The sequence below is a fragment of the Pholcus phalangioides genome, unplaced genomic scaffold (genome assembly GCF_987345545.1).
Source record: "Pholcus phalangioides strain wild (caught in Gottingen) unplaced genomic scaffold, Ppha-v1.0 ptg000009l_1, whole genome shotgun sequence".
Taxonomy (NCBI): Eukaryota; Metazoa; Arthropoda; class Arachnida; order Araneae; family Pholcidae; genus Pholcus; species Pholcus phalangioides.
Window position 1 is genome coordinate 1,863,149 of NW_028301602.1, and position 23,825 is coordinate 1,886,973.

A 23,825-nucleotide genomic window follows, 5' to 3' on the forward strand; every position below is an offset into this window, starting at 1 on the left:
TCAGCGTCATTCTCATAAACACAAGCGTGGTTGCTTGTGTGTCGGCCGTTGAAATTATATTTCGTTTTCAATTTGACAGCAGAGCAATGGCTGAAGCTATGAAAGCGACTGTGGCAGCGACGCTCAAGGGAATAGACAGGTAATTAACTACGCGTGCTGTTCGCCATCCGCAACTAGGGGGAGGCACTCGAAATCCCATATGATACGCTCAATCCTTGGTCGTGGCCCTCTACTTCAAACTCAGTTAAATGAACTAAGCGGCACTTGAGTGGCCCGCTGTGCAGTTTCCCCATCGCGCAAGTGATCCGCGGCACATTTACAGATCACTTGAAGGACCTGCGATGCATTTACATGTCACCTGAGTGACGTGTGGCAGTTTCAGAGCAAATTAAGCGGACCCACAGTGCATTTTCAGGTCAACCGAAAGTGACTCGTGTTGAGGCCCATTTACATGCGTTAAGTGATTCAGTAGTTAACTGACTAACTCTTAAGTTGGCAATTCCTTAAAAAAAAGTGTCCTCATGTTAAGTGGATTTAGTAAACGCTGATTGGATGACTTTCATGGAAGGCCCACCGGTGCATGCGCATAGGTCTACTTAACTGAAAAAACAGATTTGGGTTTATTTGATTTACTCAAAGATTTAATCACTTGCCAAATAAACGCTGGGTAAACAGCCTTTATCATCTGCATAGACTTAGAAGTACTTGGCAACTCAAAAAAAATTTTAAAATTGCTAAACACATGTGAATGGGCCTTTCAATAAGTGACCTTCGCTCTGTTCCAGATCACTTCAGAGATCCCTTGACATATTTAGGGATCATTTAAGTCAAGTCTCGAGAAGAAATCTAGTCGCCGACCAAATATTTGACGAGCTAAGTGCATTTCGGAACAGCTATAGTATAATCAGCCACCAATTTAGGCAACTTTTTTCAGTGCCAAACACCTGCAACGAAAAGTTACCTAGACCGTAACTGATGCTATGGACGCCAAAAAAAAAGCACCCTCAACGAACATTCTAGAAGAATGATCAGTAACCCAGTTCTATTATGTCAGCCTTGACGACATATCATCGAAAGGAAAGTCGCCAAAATTGGTGGAGGGTAATACTATATCTGTTCCTGCATTTCTTTTGCCTGAGCTAGTAATCAGAAACAAAAAATTTTAGGTGGCAATATGAATTTTTCTGTTGCCATGGCAACCTGGCAGTCTGTTAAAGCCTGACTTTAGTGACTCATGGCACATTCCCAGGTCTACTAAGGCTGATCGTCCACTAATAAAAACCAGGACTCTCTTTCAAATAATAAGAGCAAAAATAAGTCATATATGTGCAAGACTGGTAACAGCTACAGTATAATCCCTTTTGGTGATACATTTTGGCCAGGGTTCCCACTACTGATCACCATTGTGCCGGATTGCGACGAAATATTTCATTTGGCAGATAAATGAAAAATTGAATTTGTAAATTGCTAATTATGCCTCTTGATGTTGAAATCTGCCATTTGATGCAGTTTTCAAATTCACATTTTATCGATTTTGCTAAGGGTGGCCTATTATAATTAGCTCTCATTTGGCTATAACTTTTTCCATTTGGTTAGTCAAATTGCTACAAAGTCAGGGGAACCCTGGTGTTGTAAATTTTTCTTTGGTAAGCAAATCACCCGAAAGTATGGCGAGAAGATGCCAAGAGCGAAATGGAGTCATGCTTCTGGATGTCTTTCTTGCCAAAGAAAAAAATCTATCACATCCCCAAAAAGGGATAATACTGTGACTGTTTAAAAAAAATGATAAAAAACAAATGACGGAAACAAAACATTTGTACTTTTAGACTAAATAAGGAGGATCGAGATAAAAAATATAACATTTTAGACCAGATACCGAATTGAAAATAATAGAACCAGGACTATCTTTCAAATAATATATGGGTATGTAATAATATATATGAAATGTGTACAATCTGAGAGAATGCGTGTAATCCTAAGAACACATTCCAAATGGCATGCTGGAAAAATTGTATGTGCAGTACAATGTATATTGAACTAATAAAATACGCTCCAAAAATATGAGTGCATATGCTAGCGGACTTGATAAGTTTGAATGCTGTGTTAAAGCCTATTATAATTAGCGCACTTCTAAAGGTGACATAATCTTCACACAATAACCGATAGGAAAAAAAAGAAATATCGACCCAAAAGCTGAAGGAATAATAATTGCTGGCAGAGAAAAAAAAAAAAACGGAAGGAAATGGCCGACCATTACAGACAATTTAATCCTTAGCAGTATTTGCAAGATTAAAAGTAGCCTAATAAATGCTGCGAATCTAGAGCTACTGGGGAAAAACTCTTTGCAGGGGGCCTTGTCTATATACTTTTTGAGTTTTGTCTCAGTTTGAATTTTTTCTTCTGAATTTTTGAACATGTGAAGGTTGTGAAATTTAAAATGTGTTTGTTAGTTTCATCTTGCAATTATTCATAACGTTATATGCCATTCCAGGTACAATCCTGAAAATCTTCCAACTCTGGAAAAATATGTTGAAATTCAAGGCAGAGAAAACGCCTATGATCTGGAAGCAAACTTGGCAGTACTGAAACTGTAAGCATCATACAGATTATCAGTATTTGTTTATTATCAGCAGTTTCTGTTCAATGGAATCGCTTAAGCTTTAAACAGGATTGGGTTTTTGATGTGACAAGCATCAAAAATGAGTTTAAACTGTCAGAAACATAAAGGAATTTTTTTGGATAATGTTTTGAACACAATAGGTGCATAACATGACAAGAAGCGTAGTATATATGCTTATAGTATATAACCTAGTGTTATATTTTTAAACACTAATTCATTAAAAAAATTAAAAATTATAGTAAAACCTCTCTTAATGGACATCCCTCAGATGTGGTCACCCCCTCTTTTACAGCTAAATCATAATTTACACGTATAATAAAAGTAAGCATTTTAAACCCCTGATTAATAGTCACCCCTCTTTGCAGACGTTTTTTTTTTGTCCCACCGGTGTCCGCAAAAGAGTGGTTTTAATGTAATTGTAATTTGAAATTTCTCAGCATACGAAGAGTCTAGAACACATGTAATTTTAATGCTTATTTGTTATTTTATCTAAACTACTACCAAACCTGTGCTCAATTTAATAAGCAAAGTAGAGCTGTTTATTCAAAATATATGTGATAACTGATCAGGATTGGGTTTTTGATCTCCGAAAATAACTCAATATTAAAATAGTTAATATTGTTAAATAGATCTTTTTTAAGCAGCAATGATCTTGCCTCCATAAAAGCCTATTGTTTTTATCACTGACAAGCCTAGACATTTTGTAAAAATGACTTTTCAATGAAAAACTTTTCCTTATACCCCTTAGTTTGCACCTGCTGAAAATCAAGGAAAAAGCCTACTTCATTGGAAAAGATATCATATTCTGGGGGATGGGTTTAGTAATTTCTAATTGTTGCTTAAAGCAGGGGTTCTCAAATTGTGCTCCTCTAACCTTTGTCAGGGACATCGCGGAGAGGTAACCCTGACAAAGACTTCGAAAATATTCTTTTTTTCAGCTCTGGGGAGCTGGCAGGTGAGCATTGGATAGGGAAAAGGGGTGCCACAACTGGAAAACTTTTGAGAACCCCCCGGCTTAAAGGGTTAATCTGATAGATATGTAAATAACAAAAAAAACTTTTATGTGTGAATTAAAGTGTTTTATAGTGTTTGAATTATAATTACCAAGTATAAAATACATTGTTTTGATATTTTAAATTTTTTCTGATCTGCCCAAAATTATATTCCATATTAAAAATTCTCTTGTAGCATCTGTTGATATGCATTTATAAGCAGTTGTAGAAATTTTAGAAGGTCAAGAATCATCTTAAATGGAAGAATATATATCAAATCCTTCCGTAGTTTTTCCTTCAGCTTTTATGTTATGCTCTATTCAAATTGTATATTTTGCAAGGAAAAAATATATAGAGTCCAAAACAATTCTATAGAGAGTAGAAAATCATTTTATGGTCATACTAAGTATTTATTCTTTGCATAACATAGTCCCTTTAAACATTACATGCAATCAATGTGTGTATTTTCAATGGAAATTTTCCTATTGAAAACCAATATTTGAGGTTTTCAACATGACAGTTTAAACCTTCAAAAACCTGCCAACCCTAACCAAGTGCTCAAAACATTGACTTTCAGTCGTTGCTTTTTATTACATATTTGCTTCTTGAATTTTTTGTGTATTTTATCTGAGCTTTCTTACCCTATTAGTTAAAATGTTTTATTTTTGTTAATCAAATGACTGATTATGTGATGCTTTTAGAGGTCATTCTCCATACCATTGTTTTTTTTTTTTTTTGCGTTTTATTGTAGGTACCAGTTCAATCCCCAGCGCTACCATTCACATGTGGTGCAATATATCTTGTTGAAGGCTCTGACCAATCTTCCACATACTGATTTTGTTCTTTGCAAATGTCTGATTGCATCTCAAAATGTATCCTTTGCTTTTATGCATGAAAACTTTCCTTTTTTTTCAGAGCAGGTGATTCATATAGAAAACCGTAGAAATGTCACTTAAAGATAATAGTTGTGCTCAGGGGGAAGGCAGAGTCTGAAAAATCCTGGTCACTGTAGCAATCAAAAATTTGGTGGTGGCTAAAATTTTCTATTTGGGATTATCAAATTATAACCTGAGAAGAGACAAAAATTTCTGAATTTACATCAGCGTGTCTACAACAGGAAAAAGTTTTAGAAAAGTTGAAAAAAAAAATTTTGGCTAATGCCTAATATCTTGTTTAGTTTTTTATGCCTGGTGCTATATTGGGACTTCCTTTCTTTGGAGGCCTTCAAAGCCATAGCGGGAACAGTATAATTTTCAAATTGTTATTTACAGTCATGCTTTCCTATGTAAATGCATCTTAACAGAATGGTGACCCAGTCCATATTCCAAGGAATTTTTAACAATTATAGCAACAACCTACATAAATACAGTGAAATCTTGATATAGTGATACTCTGCAAATCAAGAAAAAAGATTGTTGTAGTGGGGTTATCACATTATATCGATAGCCAGCAGTTTAACGTTAGGGTATAGACCAGTGTTTCCCAACCTTTTTTGTCCCATCGCCCCCTTCAGAAATTTTTTTCTCCCAACGCAATCTAATCCATAGAATCCTGCGTCACACCCGTAGCTTCTACCACCCCCTAGAACTTTCAATCGCCCTCCCAGGTCGATAATGCCCACGTTGGGAATCACTAGTATACACATTTCCAATCACAAGACTTGAAAAAATATCGCTGTAGTGGGATTTATCATTATATCGAGTATAGTTATAGCAAGGTTTCATTGTATTTTGATATCCTCTATCTCCTGTTGAAATTTTTTTTTGTAAGTAAGTGTTAGTGCAGTTTATTTATTCTTGAACCACCCCTATACGATAATATGATTGAATTATATCGTCCCCCCTCATACCAGAAGTGCAAGCTTGCAATATCCGTGGAAAAAAAATTAACGTGCAAAATGTGGCATTTGAATGTTTACTCTACCCATCTTACTTGGGTAGTTGTTGGAAGTTGTTTTCCTAAAATGTTTCATAACATGCTTCACTAGGAATACACATTTTCGTTCCAGGCAGAACTTAGATAGCAAAATGAGGCACCCAACCAGCTGATAAAAAAAGGGGGGGAAATTTGTACATTCGTGCTTGTGGCATGCAGGGGATGATATGTTGTTATATCTAAAAGCAATTTTTCTCTTTTATATTCTTACAGAATAAAAACAATTTTAAAAATTATTAGCAGAATATAAAAGCGAATCACAATCCGGTTCCTGTATTTGTGTTTCGTTTATTCTGCTAATTTCGTATTCTGCTAATAATTTTTAAAATGGTTTTTATTCTGTATGAATGTAAAAGAGAAAAATTGCTTTGAGATATAGGGGTTCTCCGTGAAGTAACTTTCATGATTGAATTGATTTTGTGACAATTAAATTGTGTTAGATTAAGATTGTGTTACTATTAAATTAACATTTTCATATTCAGTAGCAGATTTTGCTATTGTTTCGATTCAGGGCACATTGCCTTAACTTCTGATTAGCTTGAAAAGGAAGAGATTAAGAAAATCGTGGGCTTGCATGATCTTCTGGAGACATGTCAATTTGTGGAGTTCTGGGTAATTAGCATCATATCCTTATAAAAGATAATTATTGTTTATGTGACTTCTTCCTATCATAATCTTGTTTTCCTTTTAACATCCACAAGTTTTTATCCATGTCACATCAACAACATTTACATGGTTGCCAACTTGGCACAATTTACAGCAAATGCCCTATTTTGCCCATAATTATCGTTTTCATTTAGTACAAATGCTATTAACATTATTTATGAATGAAAATTAACACAATGATAAATGAAGATCTTTTTACAGAACTTTTGTAACAGTACATTAATTTTGTTGTGCTTAATTCATTAATACATAGTGTCTATATATAATTAAATTTGTCATAATCTGAGCTTTCTAAAGCTTTAACTGCCCATCATAAAGCTGTGCAATTCAGAAAACAAAGGGTAAGAAAGAAACTTAGACCAAAGAAACATTATTTCTAAAATTTGGTACTAGAGGGATGGATATTGTGTGGGGCACCATACTTATGTTTTTGCAAACACGTAACCGGTGACGGCTCGAGACAATATCTCTCTACCCATGCAGGAGCTTTTTTTTTACCCTGCCCACCCCCATTCCAACTTATTCTCTTTCCAACAAGTCCTTAAAAAAAATTGTTTCATTTTTATGGGAGAGATAATTAAGATGTTCTTAAAATTTCAGTTTTCAGAAGAGTAGTTAAAGCTGTGGACTGTGCGAAACATGTCGTTTTCAATTTTAGACACCCTGTACATTGAGATTTTTTATAAATTAAAATTCTAGGGATCCTGCTGATAATCTGGAGTTACGTAATTGCAGTAACTTTATTTGATTTTTTTTTACCTTTATTTCAAAAAAATGAGTGAGAATTTCAATTCCATGTCAGCATTTATTTTTACCACTGTGTATCCGTGTTGTGAATTTTACATCCAAGCTGTGGAATAGACTATTTCACAGCTTTTATGTGCAACATGGTTTTATGTGTATGAAATTTTGTATAGTCTGCATTGACAATCACAGGTCTAAAATGCCTTATGGGCTCATGTTTTTATGCTCATAGGAAATGATCAAAAGCAATGAAGTGTCCATTAATGGTATTACTGGCTTTGATGATTCCATTCGGAAATGTAAGTTCATCAATGTTGAGTTTTTTAAAGTTATTGTGGATTACTATTTAGTTTCTTATTTTGTGTTCTTGTTATTCTAGTTATATGAGTAATGTGTCAAATAATAAATAAATTTGTCTAGTTAGACTAACGCAGACTCATAAGATCCATAGAGTTCATGGATTCTGGATCAAATTATGGATACAGTGATACCTTAGAAGAAGATAGTTTGTTCCAAAATCACGTTTGTATGCTGAAGTGCGATTTCCCATAGCTTCTATGGAAAAAGATTTCAAGGTGGACATGGTTGAGTTAATCGGGTTCAAGTGACAGTTATTCTCTTTCTGATGATAATTAGCACTGAAATTCTCTCTCTCAGCTCATGACAGAGCTGGTTTCATGTTAGCACGTGATTTCATGTCAACAAAAAATGTTTGTTAGCCAAAGCTGTACTCATTAGCCAAGGCTGAAAAATCACAAGAAAGTCTTGGTTACCCAAAAGTTTCATAAGTGAAGGTATCACTATACATGACAAATTGTAATAGTTCAACAGGGTTTCTTTTTTCTGGTCATCATGAGAAGTAGATCAGCCCTAAAAGACTCATTAATGTGTGATTGAGATGCATGATTTTAATGTTCTAATGGTCAATTCGTGATTGTTGCCTTTTATTATTTTATTTGCTTTTTCCGTGCTTTGATTAATTGAATATTTTTTCTGCCTATACTTCTTCCATTCTCCTTACTTTCAGTCATCTGTCATGTTGTGAATATTACCTACCAGCATATAGATAAGGATGTGCTATCTACATTCCTGGGTGGCTTAACAGGTACATGTAATTTTTGTACGGTTGCTTCGATGCTTTTGTGTGAAACAAAATGAGATGTTCAATTTATTAAATGAGAACTCTTTTCAATACCATATGCAGATTATCACTTGAGGTCATGGATGACCAAATATGGATGGAAAGATGTGGGTAACAACACAATACTGATCAACAATCAAGAAGAGAGTATAAAGACCAAGAACATCACAGAAAAAATTGAATTCGAGAGTGAGCTTCTTTTTCGCTTATATTTTCCAATCAGTTCAGATTACATTACTGAAATTTCAATCTAATAATGATTTTTGTTTGAGCAATTTGTTGTAATGAGAATACTGTAATTCCAGGCTATATATACAACCTCTGACAATAAAGTTTGGTGAATAGTCCTGTAACATTAACGTAGATGAAATGTTAACGAAAGTTACCTTACTGTCCTTCGAAATAGTCACCTCCCATTACTATGCACCACTGAGATCTCCTATACATGTCCTGGAAACTTTGCAAGAAGTCTTTTGGGATGGAGTTCAAAAGCCTCGTCACGTTTCATTGGATGTCAGGAATATCATCAAATCTCTTTCCTTTCAAAGCGAGTTTGAGTCGTGGGAATAGGAAGAAGTCTGGAGGATTGAGATCTGACGAGTATGGTGGATGTTCAATTTTCACCACCACCTTTTTTGCCAGGAACTGTTTGACGATATTGGCTGTGTGAGGGCGAGCATTGAACCGAGCAACAAGAATACCACCATAACTGCCAGATCTCAATCCTCCAGACTTCTTCCTATTCCCATGATTCAAACTCGCTTTGAAAGGAAAGAGATTTGATGATATTCCTGACATCCAACGAAACGTGATGAGGCTTTTGAACTCCATCCCAAAAGAAGACTTCTTGAAAAGTTTCAGGACATGTATAGGAGATCTCAGTGGTACATAGTAATGGGAGGTGACTATTACGAAGGACAGTAAGGTAACTTTCGTTAACATTTCATCTACGTTAATGTTACAGGACTATTCACCGAACTTTATTGTCGGAGGTTGTATATTAGGGGAACAAGGGTTGGCATTTTTAATGCATTTAGGCATAGCCACCTTTCAGAAATGCCTACATTTTTCATGCATGGGGTTCCCCCTGATGAAGACCCACTGCATAGGTTCTATTTCACTCTAATTTTAATGTTAAAATTCAATTTTTTTTCCTTTTTCTTAAAATAATTCTTTTTGTATATATATATTTAAATATAAATCGGGGAGGGAGGAATTTAGGCATAAGCTAAATTTCTAGGAGTAGAGCATTTTTCATCTGAGAAAAATAGTCCTGAATAGCCTTCTTTTAAATAGGAGTTGGTGAGGGTTTTACCTGCTAGTAGACGTGCAGACATAAAATTTTGTATTGCACTCAGACCCCCATTTAGTGATCACACATAGAAAATTCTAAGCGCAATACCTATTTTTTAGTCGGAATTGTGACCTGGTGCTTATCAAGCCCTGCTGCAATTCATAATTTTCTTGTGCTTATGATTTAAGAATAATTGTGCTTTTCTTTTAGCATTAAAAAAAAATTATGAGAGACTATTTTAGGTTTTCCATTCAAATATAACTGAAGTTATAGAACAATCTTTGGATAGAAATGATTATTAAATAAATTATGAAATTGAAAATATGATTGTCATCAAAACTATTTTCAATCCGTTGCTGGATGTGTTGGTCTCCTGTAAATTTTTCTCTTTTTCCCCCTGTCTGATGCTTTTGCCATCCAGTTGACTCCAGCCACCTTTTGGATCTCATCGCTCATTCTTGTTTGGAGGGGGGGGGGGGGACTTCTTGAACATTTAATAAATATAAAAGTGTCATTGGTGAATAATTTCTAATTTTTTATAGACTATTCTGTATTCAAAATGAATTAAATTCTTTTCAATCTTTTTTCTTCTTTTTCTAAAAATTCTATTTTTGTGGTTTTCAGGTGTGGCAGCGATTCTTTCAACGTGCAGATAAACTACTTTTAGCTGTAAGTTAATGGGACAATAAAGTCATTCTTGTTTTCTTTTTTCCTCTTTGTTTCTTTTCTTTGTGAAAGTCTTGTATGTAAGCCCCAAAAATTTATTTGCTCATATATTTGGTGAGAAAAGTTTGTATTAATTTATAGGCAAGGTGTGCTCCATGAAAACTTAACCCTTACAGCAGAAATGCCGAGATATCTCAGGTTCTTAAAACCCTATCATATCGAAAATCTCAAAATATCTAGGGCTCTTTAAACTCATATTGTCAACCCCAAGCTCACATACTGTTGTAGGCTTTCTTCTATGATAGCATGTTTTCCCCATCCTGTCAGTCAACTGCCAGTGGGTGCAGTCAGCTTCTGTTGAAAGTCTGATAACAGAGGGGGGGGGGAAGAAAATGTTTTTCTTTTCCCTTCAAGGTTGTATATGATTATGCTTACAGCTTAAGTAACAGAAAACGATAGTTTTTTCCCTTCCTTGTTTTTTTATCATTATTTTGTGTAGGAGGGAAAGCATTTATCAGCTGTCGAGATAAGGAAAAAATATTCTTGAAAATAGGTGGCAGTTTCTGGAAGGTTTTATAATTTTTTCTGTGGCAGTTATCAAGCGGATCAAGAAAATTTTAAAAACTGCTTAAAGGGTTAAGGTAGAGTCATATAAATCAAGAAATACAGTTATAGCAAAAATTGAGTCTTTTCAAAGTATCTTCCATCAGATGATATGCAATTGTCCCGTTGTTCGATCCACTTTTCATAGAAGTAGAGGAAGCTTCATAGGAGGCTGTCTCAGTCAACCCTATATACATATTTAAAAGTCCTTATTCCTTTCAGACCCTGGTGCCAAAAATGTGTGGGTTGCCTTTTCTCGCTGCAGAATTTTTTCTTTTTTACCTTAGGGAAGTTAAGCCCACACTTAAAGGATTGTGTAAGTTTTGAGCTAGAAGTATGGCGAATATGAACTTTGGGGCCCTTCATCAGAGGGCAGCACTTAAAGTTGAACTTTCAGGGAGCTTTAAGATGGTTTCTAGAGTAAGAGCTTCTTTCCAGAATTTTATTCTGAAGAAATTGTATGTGAAGATTAATGCACCCTGCATCACATTTTGCTGAGAAAAATTAAATGAAGTGAATTATTTCTTCACAAAAATAAAAATGGGGATTTGAAAAATTAGAGATTGGATGACGTGTTTTTAAAAGTTTTTTTTTAGCATCAAAAATGCAAAAACATTTTGAAAATTCCAAAAAATGAATGCTTGGGCCTGAAAGGGTTATGGGGCGTATCCCTTGTACAAAGTTTTTTTTTTCTATCTACATAATCTAGTTTGGTGTCCCGATTGATATTTAATTTTTCTATGTATTCTTATACAACACAAGACAAAAATGAAAATAACAGGAAAAACAAATCACATTTAATTACATGCTAAAACACTTATGCATGTTGTTGTGATCATTATGGGAGACACTTAAAAGTGTGTTGAAGTTGTGTAAAACATGATATTCAGTATTTTTACCATCAAATTCGGGCATTGAATTTCCTGTACTCGTAGCCATCCACCATTTTAAAATTTCTGAATGCGCAGAATTCTATTCTTGACCCATAGCCTCCATTTCCTCTCAGCCACAGAGCCCTGTAAATGAAAATTTTCACATTTTTATATCAATTGTACCACCTTTTAAAAATAATAGTATAATAAAGGGGGAAGAGGTGAAATTTATACATAAATTTTAAGTTTTTGAGAAAAGAAAAAAATTGTTTTTGTGTGTTGCAGATGGCAATGATACGTGGAGCAGATTATACACATACAGAAAAGAGAACTCATTTATACTTACATCTCTTCGACTCTGTATTTCTCTCCTTGCATTTGACCGATAATTGATCCATACCTTGTGAGTGTTATCCATCCTCGTACTCCCAAACGATCACCAATTTCTCTTGCATGCTAAAAGCACAAGGAAACAAAAAACATATAGAGGTGTATATATTTTTAATTTAAGTCAATTTTCATCATGAAATTCTGTTTATCACAAAATTTATTTAATAAAACAGTCTTTAATTTCAAATTTTAGTTAATCTGTTTAGAAAAAAAATAAATACAGCGGTACACCTCAATTTGTAATATTAGTTCATTCCTGAAGGTTACTCGTATATCAAATCTAGCTTTCTCTTTTGAAATGGTAGAGAGCTTGTTTATTACTTCTGCACCCTGATTGATACTCACAGAAATGAATTACAGTAGAACCTCTCAATGTTCAAGGGTTATTTGTTGGGAAGAGAATTGTAGATAACCGAAAATTGGGTAAAGAAAACTGCCAGAAATAAGTTGTGTATAACTGTAATCACAAAATAGTTTGAATAAAATACATATGCATTGGTCGAAAAATGAGAATACACATTGAGTGTATATTCTCATGTCATTCATGCCAAACCATCGCAATTCAAAATAAAGAAAACAAAAATATACAAAACTTTTAACTACAGTCGGACCTACTTATAATGAAGTCAGAAAAAACAGCAAGTCTTCATTATATCCATACTGACTTGAACAATGATGCATTTAAGCAAAATAAAGCATTTTACATGCATGATACATATTTTTCAGTCATCTGAGCAATCTTAAAATGAATAGATTAAAATAATATTTCTTAATGAAGGTTAAAATCTCTCATAAGGGAATACATCAACAAAAATATGTGTCAATCTCATTGTTTTTTTTTTCTTGATGTGTTTTATAGGCATTGAATGTTTTGCATTTAAGTCATTTTTGCCAAATAAGCATGCTTTTCTTGTATAGTAAGAGCTCTCACACAGGAAAATTTTTTGTCTCATTTTTTCAAACCATTCAAAAATAGAATTACAAACATTGAGTAATCCCAAATTTTTTTATTCTTCACTTTTTTCCCCATTTTTTGGCTTTCAACCAACTGCAGAGCTATAATTTCTCAGAACATGACATCCAAATCTACCTTGAGAATGGCAAATGTGCACTAAAGGTGGTTTGAAGGCTAGATTCTTGGGAATGCATAACCTCAAGCCTTTCTTCCTAATAAGGCTTTCTGTAAACAAAATAAGATTTAACAGAGAAAAGTAGAAAAAAAGAAGCAAAATAAGATTTTGCAGTACCGAGAAAAGCCCTACTTCTTCCTATCAAAGAAACAAGACATCAGTTGCAGAAAGGTAAATTTACAGATAAGATTTAGATATGATTACAAAGAAATTTGTGACAATTACGTTTGAAAATCAGTCAAAAATTTGTTATAGGTGTACTTTGATGAAATTGATGTTCGTTATAAGCAATCAAAATCATAGCCAAGCAACACAAAATTCACGGGACATGGAAAAACTTCATTATATACTGAAATTTATAATATCCGCTTTCATTATAAGTGAGTCAGACAGGGTTTAAGCTGGATAAAAAATTCCTTTCGCAAAAAAGCAAAAATGAGTGGAAAAGCTTTAGCAAAATGCTGCAATGCCGACAAGGGCGTGGGGGGGTGCACTTGAGAGTCTGGTTACCCCCCCCCCCAAAATGTGCAGAAATAGCCGAAAAAAGGATAAAAGATGGCCAAATCTATTGTTCTATCGCTTTGGTTCCTCCCCCCCGAACGAAATTTCTGGCTACGCCCCTGAATGCTAATGTAATGATTGATGGTTAGACGTCTACTCGTTTCGTACCTCCTGTATGCATTTTTGCGAAAGTTGTTGCTACTTTTTTCGCATTCTATGGTTTTCTTTTGCATTTTGCGAAAAATGCGACCGTAGCTTAAACCCTGGAGTCAGACGGTATTTAGTTATCCTCCGCTCCATAGATACACAATATGTGTACCTTTATTTTTGATGGTTGTTAAATTGTCTTGATTCTTTTTTCAAGTTAAGACTTCAGGTATGCGTAAGGATACCCAGCTTTCAATTAGTCCAAGAAATATATTAACCCAAATTAATGTTTTTCAGAAAAAAAAAAATCTTTTTAAAAGGTATTTTGATGATAAACACAAATCACACAATTGAAAACAAAAACATTTTAATGGTTAGTTTTGTCTTAGGTTTGAAGAGGTTATGTAGTTAGTATGCAAGCCATATAATGAGTCTGGCATTTGCCAGAAGCCTCATAATTTTATTCCCTAAATTTAAACAGTATATGTTTGTTAATAAATAAAACATCTTTGATTCTAGTTATGGAAGTGCTAAATGCCTGCTTTTTCCAGGGCCCTTTTTTAAGACTGATTCTGATCCTCACTACAAGTAAAGCAGCAAAAATTAGGCTTCATAGATGCAATTGTTATGGGCAATTATTTTCTTTTTTTCTCCTGTTATTGAAGACCACGTTTTATTTTGAATAATCCAAACAACCATACCCTGAATAACAGTACCATGGGCGGAGATAAGGGGCGTGTGGGGGCATTGCCCCCCATTGCCAAAGGTGGAGTTGACTGATCAAATGAATTAACATCATTGTGCCCCCCAGACTTCCAAGTCTATCTCTGCCTATGAACAGTACCTTTTCCAGATGTTATATTTATGTGCTATGATGTCATGCTGGCTCTTTAGTACCCTGAGATTTCAAAATTTTTTCACCCAGGTTAATCTGATCCGAATAATCAATGTTTTACCATAGAATGATATTTCTAAGCTACGTTTCCTAAGCAAAATAAAAATGCTTAATTTTGTTCACAGTTATAGTTTGGCAACACTATCATTGATTTGTTCAAAGAAAAATCATTAAGCTATTCTATGCAAGTAAATTAATGAGTTTAATATGATTTTTAGTGTTAAAATAATGCTCTGCTCAGGAGTAGGAACTTGTAGCTCCCAAAATTTAAAGCCTAGTTGGAAGCACATGAGAGATGCTAATATCTAAGCTATAATATAAACTTGTGTGAAAACAAATGATTGAGCTGAAACTAAAATCATTATATGAAATAATATCAATTCCCTCATGAAAATAAGCTATAAACAAATTGCTTTTCGTTTCCCTATAAAATGAAGGTAATGTAGAGAAAATTCAACTCACCTGAACGAAATTAACAGCTGAAATGGAACAAAAGAAAAAAATTCAAAAATTAACATCTTCGTTTAAACTTTATATAACAATAATACAATCTACACGTAACACAGGTAAAAAACTATTTTTTATAGAATTTTTTATCTGTGGCATTTTCATCAGTCTGTGTGATGTACAGAAAAAATAGAAGATATTTTTAATGGCATTCCAATGAGTAATAATTTCAGGGTTTTGGTATAATACAAGGCTAGTTGTTCATTTGATCATTTTTGTCGCACCACGGTCATTTTCTGCACACGAGGGCTAATTAGACCGGGACCTACAATTTATTGCCGATTCCGAACGGCAGGCGTGTTTTTCATACTCATCGAGAGGTTGGTGCGCTAACCCCTCGATGGGGGACTCCCTGCGGTAGCAATTTTTGCTGCGGTCAAGTCGCCGTTTTTTGTTGTACCCCTGTGTCAGGAAAGTTTTCTGACAGGGACGAACTGGGTATCGAACTCGCGACACCTCTAAACATCCTTTGGTACTTTAGGCGAGCATCTTATCGACCGGGCTACCGCACCCCCATGTTAGTTGTGGCCTCCCACAGTGAAATTAAAGCAAATTCTGCCTATTCAGCTTACAAGGAAAGTGTCGGAAGGTGGCATCCTCATAAAGCTTCGAAAAAATTACCACTAATTATACTCGTTAAAATATGCACGAAAATGTAAAAATTTCCGGCGGAATTAGTATGGGTCGCTCAGAAAAAGTAAATATAGGGTGGGCAAAATGTCCTTAGAAACTTTAAAAATTCATAATGTGTACAATGTGTGATAATGTGTTCCTCTGATAATCCTCTGTGGCGGAGGTCATGTGGAACACACACTGCTGTAATAAACGATTTGGAGGCATTCTGTTCGTTATTTGCGTATCTTTTCTTTGACTTGTGTAGGTCAGCGCCACCTATCGGCTGTTTTTTGTTATTCCCCCCCCCCGTCTTAAAAAAAGCTAGCGATGCTAAGCCTGCAAACCGTTTTTTATTTGTTATTTTTCCGGTTTTTATGAATTTTTAAAGTTTCTACGGACTTTTTGCCCACCCTGTATTAATATTCTGAACGCCAAGAATGAAATTTAAAATTCTGAAATCCCACAACCCTAGGGTCTTAGGAGTGATGTCATTCAAACAACAAATGATTAGGCATAGCACAGATAGAGAGAAAAAAAAAAGAAACACAGTCGCTCCCCGTCTTCGCGGGGGTTACGTTCCGAGGGTGGCCGCGAATACGGGAAATCCGCGAATAACCGAAACCATAGTTTTTTCTTGTATGCAGGGTATGTGAAAGAGGGTGCAGCGATGTTTTCTGAAAAAACATTGTGATTCGTTTGCTGTTTCTTCTTGATATCATTATGTTGGAATATGATGACAACAGCTTCCTCTACCAATTTTTCTACATGTGGAGAGGGTACCATATAGGGATCTATGTAATGAAAACAATCTATTGGTGATTTGAACGTGCGAAGCCCTTCCACTATGTTACTCATGGTGAACTTGTTTTCTACTTTATCTTGATCTGCTTCAGTCTCAGAAGCAGTCAATTGCATTAATTCCTCCTCGGTCAATACCACTGAATTGCTATTGATTAGCTGTTCGTCTTCTATATCCATATCATTGAATCCTTCTCCACCCACCTGTTTCGCTAACGTGACAGTTGGCTCTGTAGAAATGGTTGTGTGTTCCTGTAGCACACATTGTGGCCAAAGGTTAATCCAACCCGAGGCAGTGCCGTCTTAACGCATGGGCCCACCCGGGGGCCTCACAGAAAAAGAGATCCGTCAAACATTTCTAATATTTACCATGTAGGGACTCCGAAAAACCGCATGGCCCGGGGGCCCATGATACTCTTAAAAGACGGCCCTGACCGACCCGAGGTGCCTCTTTCTCTCTTGGGAGCTGCCATGGCTCTAGTGATGACAGTAATGTCATTGGCGAGCCATCCTAAACATACACAACTCAAATGTTGTAAAGAAAACACGTGAATGACGATTTCCTAGTGTTGCAAAAAAAAAAAAAATTCCAATAAAGGGGAAAAAAACCGCGAATATATGTAGGGGGGGGGAGGGAGACTGTACAGTGGAGCCTCGTTTATACGTCGTTCGGTATACGGTTATACGGCTTTTACGTTTATACGACGTTTGGCTTCCGTCGCAATATGTTCCTATACATTTAATGTTAAAATAATTAATTTATTCCCCTCAATTAGTCTGCGTTTTCACTTCGATTTGCACACCGAATTTTTTGAAAAAATGTCCATCGAATGCACACAATTTTTGTATGCAGTGAAAACGCGTTGCTGCAACAATTCTTCTTGCATATTGTCGCCACTATAGCCACAAATTTTAGGACGATTGCTGATATATACGAAAATAGCCAATGAGCTAGCTGATGGTCATTTAGAGTGGACTCTTAAGTGATTTGTTTATTGCTTGTTTCTAAGAATATGCAAACGCGGTAAGTCCAAAAGAAATGGGTTTCAATTGTTTTGACGGCCATATGTCCTTTCAGAATTTTTCTTCTCCCAATGTTTTCAGCGTTATCCTCAAAGGTTATCCACACATTGTTTGGAGGGTACAGGTCTGCCGATAAGAGAGACATGCACAATAAGTTCTTTCGATCGCGCGTTTCCTGTGGAATTTTCTTTGGTGGTGCTTTGCTTGCTGGTTGTGTCAAATCCACGTGTTTGGAATGTCGAGAAAACGAGAAGCGCTTTCTTTAAAAAAAAATAAATTTTGGAAGAATGAACTAATGACGAAAACTCGATCTTGCAAAACTGGAATATCCCTGTGGCAACTTTGAAAACGATTATAAAGCAGAGAAACAAAATCAAAGACCGAGCTGCTGGTTGCAAATCATCTACTGCCAAAAAAATGAGACTCCAAGATGGGAAATTTTCCCAAGTCGCGAGAAGATTTTGTTGCAATTTTTTACTCAATGTCGTAGCGCAAAGGTAATGTTCCACTAAATTTTATTTCTTTAAGTGACTTGAAATGCGTGCTTTAATTATTTTCCCCCTCAAGTGTTATTGAAATATGTTTTTTTATAAGAGTTAGAGATGCAATTAAACACAATGAATTTTGTAATATTTGTGAGCCTGTGTGGGGTGGGGAGAAGTTATTTTCTTTTTAAAATGTTTCACCTTTTTTAAAAGACTTCTACATTAATAGGACGTTTTGGTTCGGCCTCTTGAATGTCGTTTAAACTTGGTTTCTCTGTTACTACAGAGAGTTTCTACCGTGAGGGGAAAGCTGAAAACGAAGTTCTTCATACATATCGCCAAGAAGCTCGAGAGGCGATAAGTAGCCAACTGTTGTAATTAATTTTTTTTTTGCGGCTTTAATAATTGAACTTCGTCGCTAATTTTTTTTTTTTGTATGTTTCTGGGTGAGATGAATGTACTTTAATTTTGTCATCTATGTAACTCTGAGCAAAAGTGTCGTGTGGCAGTGATTCCCAAACTTTTTGAAACGTGAATCCTCCCCCCCCCCCTCCTATATAGGGTGATCATATGTCCCGTTTTTTAAGGATATTCATGATTTTTTTTGTTAATAAATGCGCTTTAATTTTTCCGTAATCAATGTGGTGAATCAAGTCAAATAATTATTTAACATTTAGTTTGCAGAACTGTTTTCTTATGAATTCTACCATCACGCATTTTTTGACTTTGGATCCTGCGGACGGTGTCATCAACACAGCCGCAAGTTCGGACGGAATGCCTATCTCGCGCGTCGTAATGGTATAGATTGGTTAATCGAACTCTGCGGGCACCATTACCAAAATCACGGCCCTGTGCGAAAATATTCTCGGGTTCCTTCGTAGGAAGAAAAAAAATTTGGTTGATTTGTTCTACTGTTTTTTGAATATTTATGACATCTTCATAGTTGTGGCACAGCCACACCCTTGCTTTTTCTACAGAATTATTTTTCAATTACAGTAGTATTTTCTATTATAGCAAGTACCCGGTGTACTCCCCACAATATTTCTGAACCCCCTGTCCTTCTTCCCAATATTTTTACCTCTTCATCAAAAGAGCCTCATAAACGGCACACTCTAGCGTTAGTAACTGTTCATAATCTTAAATGTAGGAATTTCAGCTTTACATTCCCGTATTCTGTGTTCTTATTTTTTAAAAATATATAAACATATTTTGAAATCGGTTGATTTTTCCTGAATTCCCCGCTAAAATATTGACTCGATCTGTTGATTTGTACAAAAATTTGATAAAATTACGACACACGTATGGTAAGTAACTGTTCAACTGAGTTGCGGCGTTGCTTTAGTTGCGTCATACAAATACAACGTCACAACAGGCAAATTGCCCGACGAGGTGGCTGACTTAAGAACATCATGGATCCCCGAGCCATTTTTTGGAGTCCCTACCTACTACACCACACATGCAACACCCCCACCCCCCAACGAATCGGTACATGCGGGAATGTGCGTGTACGTGCAGTGCAACCTGACGTAAAGTTTGTTTCTGCGTAATGCTTGTTATGTGTAGTGCTGCCATCTACCACCAGTTTTTCTAACTATGAGTGAAGTATTATGGTTGAATGATTTATCGTTGTAGGACTGTTGCTCTCTGTGGCGAGACTTTTTAATGGGGAGATCGGCTCGCATTTGCGCCTTGAAGTTGGGAACCACAGAAAACCAACTTCAGCCGACCACCACTGTGGGGTTCGAACCCGGATCCTCGCATCGCGAGTTCGTCACTATAACCACTCGACCATCACAGCGGCAAAAATTAGATGTGTGAAAATCCTGATTTTTTTTTGGAAGGAAAAATTCAACTTTAACTCTACCGGGACTCGAACCCTGGCCTCTCGTATACCGGACAATGGCTCTTACCACTAAGCTACAGAGGACATATTGTCATATTTCTACTTAAGTTGCGAAAACTTATACATTTTTTATTGGGACATTTTCATTTTGCAGAATCTCTCGCGACCCCTCAACTTCATTAACGCGACCGCGGGGGATCGCCCTGCACTTTGGGAACCACTGCCATATTGTATTTTAAAATTCCCAATTTTTTGGCAAAAGTGAAAAGTTTGAGAATCCTTGCACCAGAGAATCAATGAGCGAATCAATTGGTGCTGTATGTTTACAGAATAAAAAGGCTCACTTTTGAATATTTGGACAGAAAATGTTGACAGTCGTTTCATGTTTAAGGCGTTTATCGCTGCTTAACGAGTTCTTTTGAAACTTTTCCATCAGATGAATTTGCTAACTACGTAAAAGTTTTATGCTGTATCAACTATTTTTCATATTTTCTTCCAAGACGGAAAGAGTTTTGCTTTCTGCAAGTTTTTTTTTATTTTACTGGCCCCAACTCTTCACGCACTCCATTACTACCGACTGTAGCGAAACTGAAAACCTCTCCATCAGTAAATATAACACACCCACGCAATCCTTGTTGGGATTTTTCCAAGTGTGCTTTCAAGAGAAATAGAAATAAAAGAGTGAGTTATTTAAGGGCCGCGCCAACAGTTTCTGCTGTTCTGTCGAAACTAACTGCCGCCGTTTAAAAGAACAGACTTCCTGTTAGTTATTTATTTATTTGGCCCCAAACATAAGTTCCCGAGACACAGAAAGTCACTGACTTTTTTTTCTCCTTCTATAACGTCACCGGAATGTGGATCAAGTTTTTCCTGGTTCAAGTTTGAGCATCAACGTTTCGTCCATACTCGTAAAATCATTGAAAGTATTGGGGTGGGAGCTTCCAGCTCATTGTTCAATTAGATATCTATTAAATATGATAATTTTGGCAAGTATATATTGGGGGAGAGAATCGGACTAATGGGGCCCCAATATACACATACTCGTTTGAAATTCTTAATTTCATAATTCATTGAATGCATTAACCGTATCTTTTGAAATTTAAGACGTATAGACTGCCAACTGCTTTGGTTATTGTTTCTTTTAGAATTTAGTTCTATTATGATAAATGGATTTCGGGTGGCTCGCTTCGATCTTCCGCCATACTACAGTACTGACGGTGTCTGAGAAGTGATAAAATGGAAGATTATCTTAACGAATTGTCGACGAGGACAGGCGTTTTTCATTTGTCTAGCACAGCGGTTCTCAACCATTCTGACTAGCGGAGCCCTTTTCAGTGTATAATTTCTATGGTGGAGCCCTGTATAACTCGAGGAGCCCTTTTTAGCATATTATTTATATGGCGGTAGTGGCCGCGGAGCCCCTGGGAAGTGTACACGGAGCACCGGTTGAGAACCGCTGGTCTAGCACAAAAGACAGTAGATACCGTCGCGTCGGGGACATGGTTCACCTACGCACCTACCTAATTGTAGTACGATTAGTTATGTGATGTGAACATATTTTTCTTAATTTTAATAAAATAACTAGGGACACATGGTGGTGGTAGCGATACATCCGATTCCGTGGTATACCGCGAATGTGCAGGGAACTGAGGATTGTTGGACCACTTTAACAGCATCATGGATCCTTGGGTAAAGAGATGTTGCGGGCACACACACACACACTCTGTACCCTATTGCAAGTACCTACCCACCAATTTTGCATATTTACTCTATAAAAAGTTATACCAGTACAAACGTTCCCTTTAATTTTCATTTCACGTGAGGACCCGTTTTTTTATGCGTGGAATGGTAATATGCCATGGTACATTTCGTGATTTTGCTGGGGGCGTATCTTAACAGTGATACCAAATCTCATTATCATGACGTCCTATGTACTTGAGGCCCCGGGCATGAACATATATTAAGACGGTCCTGAGAAAGGAAACGTTTCGCAGTCTACCGACCACAATGTGTAACTAGTATCATGCCTCCCCCCCCCCACCCAACATCAGGTATAGTATACTAGAGTAGTCCACTATAGCTGGTGTTGCCTCCGACGAGAAATGTACTTCGCAAGCATTTTTTAAATTTCTAACGAGCAATACACTCTCTTTCAAACTGAGCACAATTCCACAAGGTTTATCACCACGAGCAATAGTGATAAACCGGAGGTTAACACCAGTTAACCTATGAACTAATGTTAGTTGCAATGCAAGGTCAACAGAGGAATCCCGCACCGTGACCAGGCAATATGTCCTAGATAGAAATGAATTACCTTTTGGGTTAGATAATACAACTGAAAGCCGACGTAGATGAACCCAAAATTCCAAAAGAACCACGGCTATACGCGTTTCGGAACTGTATGAAGTCCCTTCATCAGTAGCAAAAACAAAGAAAAACTCCTTATAGCGGGAGTTACTCGCTGTTGTAGACGACCTACAACATTGTTTTTCTTCTTTGTTTCTGCTACTGATGAAGGAACATCATATAGTTCCGAAACGCGTATAGCCGTGGTTCTTTTGCAATTTTGGGTTCATCTATATCGGCTTTCAATTGTATGTCCTAGATAGCTTACATAGTATTTATAAGGTATTGGCTCAGAGGTGACTTCATGATGCATGGAGACAGCGAACTTTGGTAGCAAGTTAAAATTGTTTTTTTTCCCATCTTAAATATAAAAATGCTAATTGCAGGGCCCCTAAAAGTTCATCATTGCGATGCATGGTTTTCATGAGGCATACGGAAAATGCGTATTAATGAAACAGGATAAATAATAAGATAAAGAAAAATATTTCTTTTGACACAAGTTCTCTACTGAAAGTCTTGAGAAAACGTAAATGGGAGTGACACCCTTCCGAGATGAAAATAAATCGGAGGATTTCATTTAATTTTTGTGGATCGTATGGAATGAAATACCATTATACAAATTACTAACAACCGGAAATATGAAACTGATTACCCGCGACCAAATTGGCTCACAGGATTTTCTCGTGTGGGGATCCTTTTTTTTTACTGAAAATAACACCGATATTGGTTCAGGCCCCTGTGCCTGCGATTGAATGTCCGCGATTTCAATGTAATTTTTTTTTTCTATCGTAATAAAATCAATTTGTTTACCATGAATATCTCCAAAGATTTCGAAGTCGACCTGGACCAACAACGGAGGTAGGGACAATGGTTCCAATTCCAACAATCGCCTAGGAGTCCTCCATACGATTATCTCACGGCGCCTCATTTCAACAGCTGGATTCGAGAACAGTCCACAAATGCGAATATTAGTTGGTCTATCCCGTCGAGTGACGTTCCAAAGTTTTGGAGAGCTCTGGGAGGAAAATTTTAAATATAGAAACGCAGGTTGAAAAATTGCCGTTTCCACAAGATGGCGGCACTGAAGCTCCGATACAAAAACCACCTGACTTTAGTGGGTTGATGTTTAGACTGAAAGCAAATGTTGCTTCGGAGAATGTTTTAAGAATTTTAAAGGAAGAAAAGACATTCCCCTCTCTCTCTCGAAAGACAGTTTCGGGCTTTTTTTTCCTCTCATCTCTCAATGCATGTAACAAACAGTCCATATTCATTTCCGACAAAGTTTAAAATTACCTTTATGTTAGTCAGTCAGAAATCTGGCCGATCAAAGCCCAAACAGATAAGCAGTACTAAGGACTGCCAGAAAATCGAACATTGGATTGGCACATGTTTTCGATCGCGATACTATAGGTCAGACACACTATCGGTATTCAGGATGGCTTGACAAATCTCAGGCGCCAGATCACCACGGCGACTAGAAAATCGGTATTGAGGCCTAAAATATTCTATATGTGATTGCTAAATTATGTCTAAGGTTAACACAAAAACGTTTCTTGAGCAAAAACCGTGGTTGGCTTTTAAGAAATTTGGCTGGCGCCGATTTTTTTTTTTC

The 23,825-nt window shown here is 36.4% G+C and overlaps 2 protein-coding genes across 2 annotated transcripts; one reads left to right on the forward strand and one right to left on the reverse strand.

Moving 5' to 3' along the window:
* eIF3k (eukaryotic translation initiation factor 3 subunit k) lies at positions 1-10,100 on the forward strand. The gene is made up of 8 exons (XM_089237025.1): positions 1-139; positions 2,492-2,590; positions 4,364-4,484; positions 6,085-6,159; positions 7,190-7,256; positions 7,985-8,062; positions 8,162-8,287; positions 10,017-10,100. The coding sequence occupies exons 1-8, from the start codon at positions 87-89 to the stop codon at positions 10,046-10,048; spliced, it is 651 nt and encodes a 216-aa protein (XP_089093151.1). The 5' UTR covers positions 1-86; the 3' UTR covers positions 10,049-10,100.
* A 1,336-nt stretch (positions 10,101-11,436) lies between these two features.
* LOC149081616 (acylphosphatase-1-like) lies at positions 11,437-23,238 on the reverse strand. Its single transcript, XM_089237023.1, has 4 exons — positions 23,024-23,238; positions 15,059-15,075; positions 11,880-11,989; positions 11,437-11,677 (listed from the first exon to the last, which is right to left on the reverse strand). The coding sequence occupies exons 1-4, from the start codon at positions 23,139-23,141 to the stop codon at positions 11,563-11,565; spliced, it is 360 nt and encodes a 119-aa protein (XP_089093149.1). The 5' UTR covers positions 23,142-23,238; the 3' UTR covers positions 11,437-11,562.
* Positions 23,239-23,825: the final 587 nt, after the last annotated feature.